Source organism: Neophocaena asiaeorientalis, unplaced genomic scaffold (genome assembly GCF_003031525.2).
Source record: "Neophocaena asiaeorientalis asiaeorientalis breed wild unplaced genomic scaffold, Neophocaena_asiaeorientalis_V1.1 scaffold54, whole genome shotgun sequence".
Lineage (NCBI taxonomy): Eukaryota > Metazoa > Chordata > Mammalia > Artiodactyla > Phocoenidae > Neophocaena > Neophocaena asiaeorientalis.
Window position 1 is genome coordinate 3,655,652 of NW_020174938.1, and position 12,451 is coordinate 3,668,102.

The 12,451-nt window shown below is 37.4% G+C and overlaps 1 protein-coding gene across 2 annotated transcripts in view; it reads right to left on the reverse strand.

Annotated features, from left to right (window-relative positions):
- Nucleotides 1–232: 232 nt before the first annotated feature.
- The window catches only part of ARIH1 (ariadne RBR E3 ubiquitin protein ligase 1), a 120,092-nt gene continuing 107,873 nt past the window's right edge, over nt 233–12,451 (reverse strand). Inside the window, exons 11-14 of one of the 2 annotated variants that reach the window (XM_024761718.1) lie at nt 11,278–11,335; nt 6,288–6,548; nt 4,759–4,871; nt 233–3,621 (exon numbers count right to left, since the gene is read on the reverse strand). In XM_024761718.1, coding sequence (XP_024617486.1) covers nt 3,537–3,621; nt 4,759–4,871; nt 6,288–6,548; nt 11,278–11,335 — 517 coding nt within the window. In that variant the 3' untranslated portion in view covers nt 233–3,536. The remainder of the gene's footprint in view (nt 3,622–4,758; nt 4,872–6,287; nt 6,549–11,277; nt 11,336–12,451) is intronic. The other variant, XM_024761719.1, reaches the window with a different exon arrangement.

Sequence of the window (12,451 nt, forward strand, 5' to 3'; positions counted from 1 at the left end):
TATCACTGTTACAACATGAATAGCAATCTAAATTCAATGTTCAAGACACAGAAATTGGAAGTCTTCCAGAAAATGCTCTGAAGGCTTCATTAACCAAGGTAATTGTTGGGGATAGTCTCATTCACAGTTCCCTGAAAAGAAACTGAACCAAACCTTGACATTTCATGTTAAGTAGGAACAGTGAATAAGGCACATAATACAGGTGACTGTTAGGCCACCGTCTTTTTTTTTTAACTATAAAAATAAACATAAGTAACTAATGGAATAACAAAATAAAAGTTTATTTTATTAGAATTAGGAATGTTCTTTCCCTCTGGGCAACCTGAACAGTCCAGTTACAATGAAAATCTAAGAACAGTTATTTCCACAGCACAGGGTGCTCTATGCACAAAATTACAGGGTTAGGAGCATTTAATCAATTTACCGATCTGATTGTCTCACCAACCCGCCCCCTCCCATCCCCCAAGTGCTCTATACTGGGATTTGTAGCTAAAAGATTTTGTTACATCAAGTCCTTTTCTCTCTTATACTAAATTTCAGTTCCTAATCATGGTTGATCCACATTGTACACTGCAGATTCAACCATTTCAAATCAAGTCAGTCAGTCTTGGATCTGTTATATTTGTGTGTATGTATACACCTGTGTATTTAATGTATTTATTTAAACACACATAAAACACATACAATCTGGGTCGCAGCAGATTACACAGAATTTAGAGTCTGATGATATTATATAGTACTCAATTTTACCACTGTGGTTTGTATCCTGTGCTTTGGATCGACATTTTATTGTAAATCATTTAAAGTCCATCTACTGCTCGATGAATTGTTCAGATGAAGCATGCACTTTTCAGAAGACCTCAAGAAGACAGGGAGACCCTGGTGCTGACCATGAATAGAGCCCTCTGACAGAAAGACTTAGGTAGGTGAAACAGGGAAGCTGTCATACAATATGGCTTGCCTATCCCAGCTGGGGTCACTGAAGTTACTAACAATGAAAGCAATTAACTCAGGGAATTCTGTCAAATATGGAGACAGCTGTTAAAAGCCTGGAAATGGAAAATGCCAATTCATCTTGATCCATACAAATTAGGGAATGCACCCACAATTGCTATACCCTCAGGTAATATGCCAACACTGAAACTAGAAAGCAGCTCTAAAAAGCGCTGTTCCTCCATGGGTGGGGGCTGATATTATGAAGTGCACACATTGTTTTTGGATACTTCTTGTAAGGGGAGCATATAAAAAGGATTTATGACACTCAAACTTACATACTGCAGTTAACTGGTAAGGTTTTTTAAGAACACCACACATACACAAAACATTTTAATGGAACCACATATATCTAGATAGCAACTCTGGCTGCTTTTCAAAGTTACCAGGGAAAGGAACTTATTCAAGCTTTCTTTAAAAAAAAAATCCTTAGTTTTGATAAATGTCTTTTAAGATTGATGCAGTCATTGAAAATAAAGTCAAATGGTTGACAGGGAAAGGGGAGGAGAAGAGAATACGGAAGAAGCAGACACCGAGTTCAGATTTGCACCTAAAGTGGCAAGAGAAGGGAGGATAAAAGGTACAGGTAAAGTTGATCCTAAAGCAACAAGTGGTTTAAGGAAGCAGCATAATATATTCAGCAAACATTCACTGATTTTTGATGGGAAAAGAATAGTTGCAAGTACATCTCATGTAACAACCTTTTCTAAAAGGAAAAGTAGGGTTGATTTAGCAAAGCCTAACTTAGGCAAAAGGCCAGAGGAAAGTGAACCTACTTCCCAATGATGTAATAAGATGTACAATGCAAGAGCAGACAAAGCTGCCTCACAAACGGTAAACACTCCCTAGGCGCAAGACATTTAGAGGAAGACAAAGAGGTCCTTCAGCCACAAGTGGTATTTAGTATTAAGACCTCAATCTAGTTGCCTAGTTCACTCTGTACTCCTGTATAAAACTGACAGATTTAGGGATGCTAATCTGTTGAAAAATACCACAGCAAGAATGGCCTAAACAGATACATAGTTAATAAAACCACCACCACCCTTTACTTTTAACATAGCTCTTAGTAGAAATTTCATAAAAATGGACATCACAGCTAAAACACGTTATTAATTCTCCTATTTGCTGACAATAGAAAAGAAGCAAACAGTGGTTTCTATTTAAATGCACTAGATGGGAATATCAAGTTCTAGGGTGTTTGCCTTCAAACTGAACCCACAGCAACACACATAAGCAATTTCAGTATCTGCCATTTTTAATTCACAATCTGAAACTAAGTGAATGGCTATTTATTTATATTTAAAGGAAAAACATTCTATCTGACACCCTAACGTAAAGAAGGGGTGAGAGAAGAGCCATAACTAAAATCTTAAAAGGCTCAAAGCAGCAATTAAGGGAAAAATTTTTTGAAATGTTTCCTCTGGATGTGACAGGAAGCCTTCAGCTATATGACACGGGCACACAAAGGCTTACGTAGATGCATGAGGCCGTGGAGAGGGATGAGGTTAGGGACTGGGTGATTCTTGAATTGCAGCAGCAAAGCTCCCTGTTGCAGCCCTTATCAGGCCATGGCATTTAGTCAGAACTTGACTTCTCTATACCCAACCAGGAGCTGGGAATTCAGGGCATGAGGCCCATGGCTAGCAACAAACATATCAAACCAGAGAGGGCAAAGTAATCTCAGGAAAGGGAAATCAAAGAGCTCTAGATAGGTCTTCCAGAGGTGCTAAACCAACACACCTTTTAGTCCAACCCTCAACCCTGGAAAGATAAAGCAAACTGAAAGAAAATGCACAGCAAAAGACATAATCTTGAAGATTTTTAAAGAATAAATATTTTTTGTAATTAAACATTATGCAAACACGTGCCACGCTTGCTTTGTCCATGCATATGCGCTATATACAATTTTGAAAAATACTGTGTTGTCCTCTTGTTTTAAAAGTCATATACAAAGTTTTTTTGTTTTTTTTTTTGTTTGTTTGTTTAACCCCTCTTTCTGCCTACCCTCTTCCCCGCCCCAAGAATTTTCTTTACAAGGAACTACTCATCATTCACTCATGACCTTGGGGTACGAGAAAGAGACAGTCTGCGTGTTTGGGTGTATCTGTATGTGCAGGGGAGGAAGGGGAAGAGGTCCTTTACCAAAGTACAACAAAATGGCTGGTTTGGACATGAAAAGCAGTGTCAAAGAGCTATTTTAAATTTTAACTGTACTACACTCAGGAAAAAGAAAATGAAAAAAAGGAGTCAGCTTTGAGAACGAAGCTACGTTACAAGTTAAAGTTGGAGGGCTTTTAGTGTGTCTGTCACACTTTTGTTGGCGGCCTAGAATACTGTTGTACAATGGTTTATCTACCTTTTTTTATTACAATATAATTTACTTAAACTTTCCATTAACAAAACAGAATTCTGGTACTATAGACCAGTGGTGTCAGAATAGGCTTAGTGCCTCCTTGTTTGTATTTGTTTTGTTTTGTTTGTTTTAATTGCATGAGCACTCTAGACGATAAAGTTTTCAGAGTTCATTTTATGCAGGGCCATTCTCAGTCCTCAATGTACTCCCACAGATCTTTTTCATAGCCTTCATGCACATGCTGTAACAAAACCCTTCGTCGACTCTCACAGTATCTGTAATCAAAGAGAAAAAAAAAAAAAACCCATTGTCAGCCTCCAATAATTAAAAAAAAGAGGCATTTACTTATTTTTTAAGGTCCCTACAGTTTATTCAGACTCAGAACCAAGCACCTGCTTTTTGTTGTTGTTGTGCTGTTTTTTTTTGGCTGTTCCGCATGTCTTGTGGGATTTAGTTCCTTGACCAGGGATTGAACCCGGGCCCTCAGCAGTGAGAGCTGCGAGTCCTAACTACTGGACCGCCAGGGAATTCCCCCAAGCACCTGTTTTTGTTTTTAAGAGGCACATTTTCAGGTCTAGATGTAAAGACATGACTATTTCTCATTTTAAAAAGGTATTTTTTGAAGTTCCCAGTTTTGGGAAATTAATTCTAGAGCAATAAAATAAAGGCCTTAGAAATCATCTGACTCAATCTTGTCATTCTACAGGTAAGTAAACAGTTTTAGGAAGAAGTAGTTTCAGGGGTTATTTATTCACATCTGTAAAACCTTAAAGTACTAGTGGCAGCTATTGCTGGCTAAGGGAAGTGAAAATGTTACTTAGGACTACATCTCCAAGTCTTCCAAATTCCCAGAGATTTCTACTACTATTAAAAAGATATTAGTATTTGCCAGAAAACAACTGTGGGAGAAAGAGCTCCATGTTGAGAAAGCAAACATTCTGCATCTTTTACTTAAGTGGTAACATATCTTAAAGTATGACCTATCTCTAGGACAAAGTAAATTTCTCCTCAGAAAAACTCTTTAAAAAGTCTGGGTAGCTCACTTGTCAACAGCCATGATCCACAAGATCCCTAGGCTAGGGCCAGCATCCTAATCTCACCCCTCATCCTAATAGCCACTTGCCCTTTTGGGGCTCCTTCTTCCTGTCAGGACAGCAACTACATAGACAAAACTGCATGGAAGAAGCAGAATCAGCCAGTGGGATAAACGGCTGATTTCCTCCCTACGCCTGACTAGCACTATCTGGAATCTGTTGCCCAAAGGACAGAAGCAATCTGTGAGAAACATGGCAGCTGCTCAGTTACTGAATATGCTAAACCCAAGTTTCACCATCATCTAACTTCTCCACTAAGGCATACCAGACCACCGGTGGCCGACATTTTTGTTCAACAACTACTGGAGAAAACCTTACCTGTACTTATCTTGTACTTTCTGCTTTATATCCTGCAGAGAGTCTTGGGAAATATCTCGTTCAAGGTAGCCCGAGAGCACCTCTGTGGCATTCTCTAGATCTGCTTGGTTATTCTGTAAGAGGAAGAAGAATATATAGTAAATTTTGCCTTCAAAAGAAAGCTAAAAGATAAACCATCTTAGCTGCTTCCTTGATAGACTGTGGCTCAACACCAATTTTGTAATTTTCACAGGTGGTTTAACTGCACCTGTAAAGCCCTTCATCACTTTCACCCCTAACAACTTGTTTTTTCTTGTCCAGGACAATTTTTTAAACATTAAAAAACTAAAGATTTATCCATTACCTCTGGGAGAATATTAAGGACAATCTGAAAGGACATAAGAAAAAGTTTTTGGAATCTTCCAGTTCTGAAAACTGCTATTGGCTAAAGCTTGAGGAAAAATAAGAAACCCATTATTCTTTGTATCTAGCTAGATTATCTACTTCTTATAAGAGAACACTGTATGGAAGATTAAAATTTTGTTATCCTTTACTACTATGGCTAGTTCTATATATTTACCCATATAAATTCCCATCTACTAGTCACTGTTATTACCCAGCCATCTATCAACATCAATGTTGCATGCATCAATTTTAAATGAGCATCTCTACTTGAAAAACCTCTACTGCTAAAAGTCCCCCTTTTAGTCATCACTTCTCCACGAAAGGCAAGCACCATATTAACTTCTAATACCATGTATTAGTTTTGCCTGAATAAAGACTTTTGAAAGAACTTACGACGTGCCAGGTGTTACATAAGCATTAAACATGGATTGTCTCACTTAAACCTCTTAACATTTATAGAAAAATTATCCCCATGCTACAATAGAGATATAGACGAGGTTAAGTAATTTGCTTCAAGTCAACAGAGCTAAAAAGTGATGAAGTCAAGATTCAAATTCAGGGCTAATTCCAGAGCCTGCACACTAAATCACTAGCTGGCTAAACCACATCACTTTGAACGTAGTTTACAGCAAGAAATCTAAATTTCTTGTATCTTCCTAATAAACACGAAACTTTGCTTTTTTAATTTTTAAAATTTTTATTCATTTTATTTATCTTTGGCTGTGTTGGGTCTTCGTTGCTGAGCGCAGGGCTCTCTCCAGTTGTGGCGAGCAGGGGCCACTCCTCGCCACGGTGCGCAGGCTCCTCATTGCAGTGGCCTCCCTGGTTGCGAAGCATGGGCTCTAGGCACGCGGGCTTCAGTAGTTGTGGCACGCGGGCTCTAGAGCACAGGCTCAGTAGTTGTGGCGCACAGGCCCAGTTGCTCCGCGGCATGTGTGATCCTCCCAGACCAGGGATCAAACCCATGTCCCCTGCACTGGCAGGCAGATTCCTTTCCACTGCGCCACCAGGGAAACCCTTAACACTAAACTTTTAATCCACATTTTTGGGCAGAGAGTAAGCTTTAAAACTCTATATATCTATGAAAGGCAAGTAGTCCTATGACACACAGGTGGTTTTTTTCCCCACTCAGTAACTATTCCTACCTCAAAGATAATGGACTGGTTATTCTTTTTGAGGTAGAAAGCGAAGACATAAGTGTACATGAGTGTGGCACGACACTGGCAGAGGACATCAACTGCTTTCTTCAGGAACTGCACCTCAATCCAGGACATGTTGTGCTGTTGCATCTCTTCCATTTTCTGCTTCACCTGAGCATATAGTTTGTGCTCAAAGCGTAGACTCTGCATGTGGTTCATATAGCGATTACAGTAGAACAGGTACCTCTGAAGGGCTGCCCTAGATCGCTGTCCCATTAAGAAAAATTAAGGTCACATAATTATAACAAATGTATTATATATACACAAAAGCTGATATCATATTTACTGATGAAACAGTATAGGAATTTAGGCTAAAATCGGGAACAAAGAAACATCTACTGCTACCTTTGTTATTTAGTATTTTTTGAATGTCCTACAGCTGTACTTTCCAATACAGCAGCCACTAGTCACAGGTGGCTATTAAAGTAAAAAATTCAGTTCCTCAGTGTTCAACAGCCATATCGCAGTCAGTGCCTACCATGTTAGATAGTGGTAATAAAGAACATTTCCATCATTACAGAATGTTCTACTGGATAGCTCTGTTCTGTGGTATGTAATAAGGTACATCAATATTTTAAAGTAGAAAACAAAAGAGAGGCAACCAGACATCATATAACACCTAATATAATGGAACAGAAACTATACAGTACCACCAGTTAAGTGTTCTGTGTTCTTTCCACACCCCTCCCCAAATCGAGTCTGAATTCAATTATCTAGAATTAACCACCAGTTTCAGGAAATTCAGGGATAGAAGAACCTATTAAATAAAACCAGGGAGTTGCAATCAGCAAATCCAGAATGTGTTAAATTCTACAAGAAAAATAGCTTAGTTTCCTCAACAAACAAATGGCAAGGGAAGAAAAACAAACCCCCAAAAAACCAAAAAACTGAAAGGACCTATAGATTAGAGGATCACATCCAACTTGTGCACCTGTATGGATCCTGATTTAAACCAACTATAAAAGAAAGTTTATGAGATAAATGGGGACCATTTGAACACTGGATAGTTGATATTAACAAAGTACTGCTTTAAGTATATAATATAGTATAATTATAAAATAATACAATAAATATATATACAAACATAATTATGGTACTACAGTTTTATGAAGTCTTTTAAAGTACATGAAGTATTACAAAAATATAAATATATATATATAAAAAATATCAGGTCTAAATTTGTTTTATATTATTTATCATACTGCAAAAAGAATTCACATAGGTCTCTCCCATTATACTGTAAATCTCTAGAGGAGATACAGTTTTAAAAAAGTAATCTTGGGGGAATTCCCTGGCGGTCCAGTGGTTAGGACTCTGCTCTCACTGCCAAGGGCCCAGTTTCAATCCCTGGTGGAACTAAGATCCCACAAGCCTTGAGGCCCAGCTGGCCAAAAAAAAAAAAAAAGTCGTCTTGTTATCTCTAGCACCTAATACGCAGAAAATGATAAATGCTTGTTAAATGCAACCACCATGGAAGGGTTTCCTACCACACATACATATTTCTTTTCTTTTACTATCACCTCCTCTTCCTCTCCTCACGCCTTAAAGCCTACTAACAGCACAGATACTACTAGGCCCTATGCTTGGTCTCTTGCTTAGAAATACTATCTCTGAACCACATAACTAGCCAATCACATGATCCAGTATCATACAACATTGAAACACCTCAAAAAACCTACACAAGCCATATTATTTCAGCAGTCAGGTAGGTATTTAAATCAATGCTTACACGATGGAAAATTACTCCAATTATATCTAAAAATATAATATGTAGAAAATAAACTGCTTGGCATTTTATCTCCCCCCAAAGCACTAATATTTTTAAGCCTGTCAAATTCCCAAGATGAAATGGAAAACCTAAATCACATATTAAAATGTATGTTATAGGACTTAACGATACCAGCATTCGATTTAATGTGACCAACAATTCTCAAACAGCTTGCATCACTAAAATACCTTTAAAATCAACATGAAAGAAAACCCACACCAACACTGCAAATAAGACCCATTTTTAATCAAATGCCAGAATCTGGATTGAGAAATGCAACCAGTATCCTGAAAACACTTTGGAAAAACAAACAAAACAACAACCTGACTGCTTAGAACAGAGGTAGGCAAACTCTGGCCTGTGAGTGAAATCCAGCTGCTGCCTATTTTTGTAAACTAAGTTAACTTGGAATACTGCCATGCCCACTCTTTTAAGTCTATGGTTGAGTCAGCATTTCAAGAGCAGGGACAGAATTGAGTAATTGTAACAGAGACTATATAGTCTGCAAAGCTGAAAATATTTACTATCTGGCAACTCACAGGTCTAGTAGATAAGAAAATTCAGGGAATTCCCTGGTCAGGGAACTAAGATCCCACAAGCCTTGAGGCCCAGCTGGCCAAAAAAAAAAGAAAATAATCTTGTTATCTCTAGCACCTAATATGAAAAGAAAGAAAGTCTAGTAGATAAGAAAATTCAGAGAATTCCCTGGTGGTCCAGTGATAAGGACTCTCACTGCCAGGGGCCTGGGTTCGATCCCTGGTTAGGAAACTAAGATCCTGCAAGCTGCACAGTGCAGCCAAAAAAATAAATAAAAATTAAAAACAGAAAGAAAAGAAAATTCAAATGTCCACCCCTGTCATAACTGTGGCATAGTATATTAAGTCAACAACTTTCTACAACACAGGCAACATCCTTCCAAGGCACTCAAAGTACCATCTATGTTCTTTCTGTATTGTGTGCCAACCTTCTAGTACTTTTTAAGCACTACAACTCCCAGAAAACACTAGGCCTGAGTATGGAAGTAGGGGAAGTGAGGAAAGAATATGCTAGATGTGTGCAATGGTGTGCTCCATTCTGGGAGATATGGCTCCCACTTAAATAAACAAACAAATACAGGCACTCATACGAAATTCTTCCCTGTACACCCAAAGGATCGGAAGACTCTAGTTTAGTCCAAAAGAAATGAGCTAGAAAAATAATGCATTCTAGCACCTACAATCTACACATTAGCAGGGCTTAGAAGCTATGCTCAATAATCCACCCTCCCTGTGGACCTCAGAAAGGGATTCTACCAGTACCCAAATGCAGACCAGGTAAGGCCAAGGATAACCCATATACTTTTTGTTGTCAGCAAATACCATATTCTGGCTAGATCTAACTAGACTACTCTTCATTCAGGATAAGTAAAAACTAAAAGTCTAACATGGTTATTAGGAAAAATGTAATGCAGCATAAGAGAAACAGAACAGTTCTCTATGGACTCAAAAAAAATATTATCAAAATTAGAAGAAAATTTTAGGAAAATTTATGGTCTCTTCAGCAGAATTTAAAACAACTGTGACTGCTTAAAACAGAAGCAGAAAGCCATGAGGGCTAAGATTTAAAAACAAACAAACCCAAAACAGAAGGAGATGCAATGACAAACTGAGCTAAATAAAAATGCAACGGTAGAATTGATTCCAAATGGGAGGTAAGAAAAGCATGACTGTCATTGTAGAGTTTTGTATATAAAGATTACATGGGGTGATGTTTCTCAAACTGGAGTCTAAGGATGCTAGACAAAACTGGAGTAGGGGTGCCAAATGATCTGGTTTAAACAGACCACGGAATGTTTAAGTATTAAAAATCTGATAATAACCTAAAGAAAACACAAACACTCCGGGCCATATGAATGAACTTATGAGAATCAACGTTTTCAGGTCTTACATTTGTGAAATGGCTAAAACTGGCATCAAGCAGGATTACTTAAACTGCACCAGAGTTGAGAATAATAAGTGATAAAAGAATATATTAATAATAAATTCTGATCAAATCAAATTTTGATGCACTGTAGGGGTGAATGTACAATAGGTGAGATATAGAAAACTGGTGGGAGAACAAATTATCACATGGCACTTAGTAGTACGGGTAACCCTAAATTTAAAAAACCTGGTCTGACAACAGTCTATCAACAGTAATTTAATTTCAGCAAATAACTTATCTGTCAAATTAGTTTTAACTTGAGTTCCACTGGTTTTGTGGTCTTCTTGGTTTGGTTGTATAGTTGCTTAAGAGTTTACAGCTAGTTTTATGTTTAAACATAGTTAAGTCGTATTATAATAAATATAATTTAAATCAACATTGGAATTTGTGGGGTTTTTTTCCTCCTTTAAAAGGATCACAAATATTTTGAATGTCTGTAATATGACTGCCTAGGTTATATAAATATATTCCTTTGTATTTATGGTAATTTAAATTATAATAAATTTTAGAGAAGCATTTAAAAAGTGAAACAATAACAAACAGGTTTTGTTTTGGATTGCATCCTGGCAAGACGAGCCATTTAAAAAGATTTTGGGGGGACAACTGGGGAATTCCAACACAGAATCGATAAATGTAAGGAATGATTAAATTCCAGGATTCTACAATTATGACCGAATTATCAGGCTGAAAGGAACTAAAAGTGTTACCGAATCTAATCCACACCTAGGATTTGAATCCCTTCTACTACAATAGTGGGTTATTTCCCTATCCAGTAAGAGGGAAATCCCTACCTCCTGAGACAGTTCATTCCAAATCAGCTCACCTAAAATCATTAGAGCTTCTTGATGAACAATGAGATAATTAATTAATTAAAAGAAGTAAGACTGCATATAAATTGCAGCAGTGCCATTTAACAAATATTGTTCTTTAGTCTCCTTGCTGGGAAGGGAAAGTCTTGATACTGAAGACTACTGAAACCTGAAAGTGTGCTAGATTAATTTTAAAAATGCAAACAAACTTATAAATAGGAATACTCCTGATATGCATTTTGCATAAGATCCCCTCTCTACAGGTACACAGATACCCAGTATTTACTGGAGTGTCATTTCAACAAATCTTTCAGAACTGAACACTCCAGCTAAATCATTCCCTCATCAACATAAAATGCATATTCCTGTTCAACTGTTTGAAAATAAATGTACTTACCTCCTGAGCATCTCTTGCTGCCTTTGCATCATCCTCATTATAGCGGTTACAGTTGTACCTTAAAGTAAGTGAAGAGGATTCCATAAAGCCATAAATCAATGAAAAGGGAACAAATCACAGAATTTTAGCCTGGATTTAGAGATTACTTAGAACCAATACTCTCCTTTACACAGATAAACTGAGGTGCAAAAAAACAAACAAACACCCCTAGTGTTTGAATCCTTTCCATAATAGTGTGTCAGTTCTCTACTAGTAACAGGCAGTTCTCCACCTCCTGAGGCAGTCCATTCAATTCAGCTTACCGATAATCATTAGAAAACACTCTTATTCTAGAACTTCCACCTACCAACTGTAGTTTGAACTTCTAATTCAATTTTTGAAGAAAGAGATCACCTCATCTCCTAGGTTGTCTGTTATTCAGCCAAATATTCCCAGTTTTTCCAGAATTACTCACCTTATTTTCACTTGTATACACACCAAAGAAAACCAAATGCTGACAGACTGCTATGTAACAGGTACTGTGCTATGTGCTTTATATGCTATTACAGTTTACAAGAATCACTGAATCTTCCTAGAGAGGTCAGCTCAGAGTGGAGATGTATAAAACTGGCACTTCCCTTGTTCCTCTGTTTTCTTTTATGGGAACCTACATTACAGGAGCAGCTGATGTATACGGAGTGTGAACTACATACCATCCAACTTACTAAGGACTTCAACTGTACTATCACGTTTAATCCCCTCAAGCACCTTATGAAATATTATCCTCATTGAGCAGATGAAGAGAAGATAAGCAACATATTTAAGGTCACAAAAATAGAGCTTCAGAGATGGAAACTAAACTTATGCCCATCTGGCAACTGAGGCCCATGCTCTTAACTAGTGAGTTCATGTCTTCAGAGTCTTTTAACAGTAATCTTCTTAGAAGAATTTTGAATTTAATGTAAATCTTGTTAAACTGGATTCATTATTCCAGCTTGCCAAGTCCTTCAGGATTATAATGGTTTATATAGTCAATATCCCTCTTTGATGTTACCCCAAAATGTATACAAGATTCTTATACTAGTTTAAGAAAATCATTAGTACAACTGACCAGAAAAGCAGTATATAGTTGATGTGAATAAAAAAATGAGGACAAAGCTTTTCAGCAAACCTTTAAAGCGTTCCACTAGAAGGC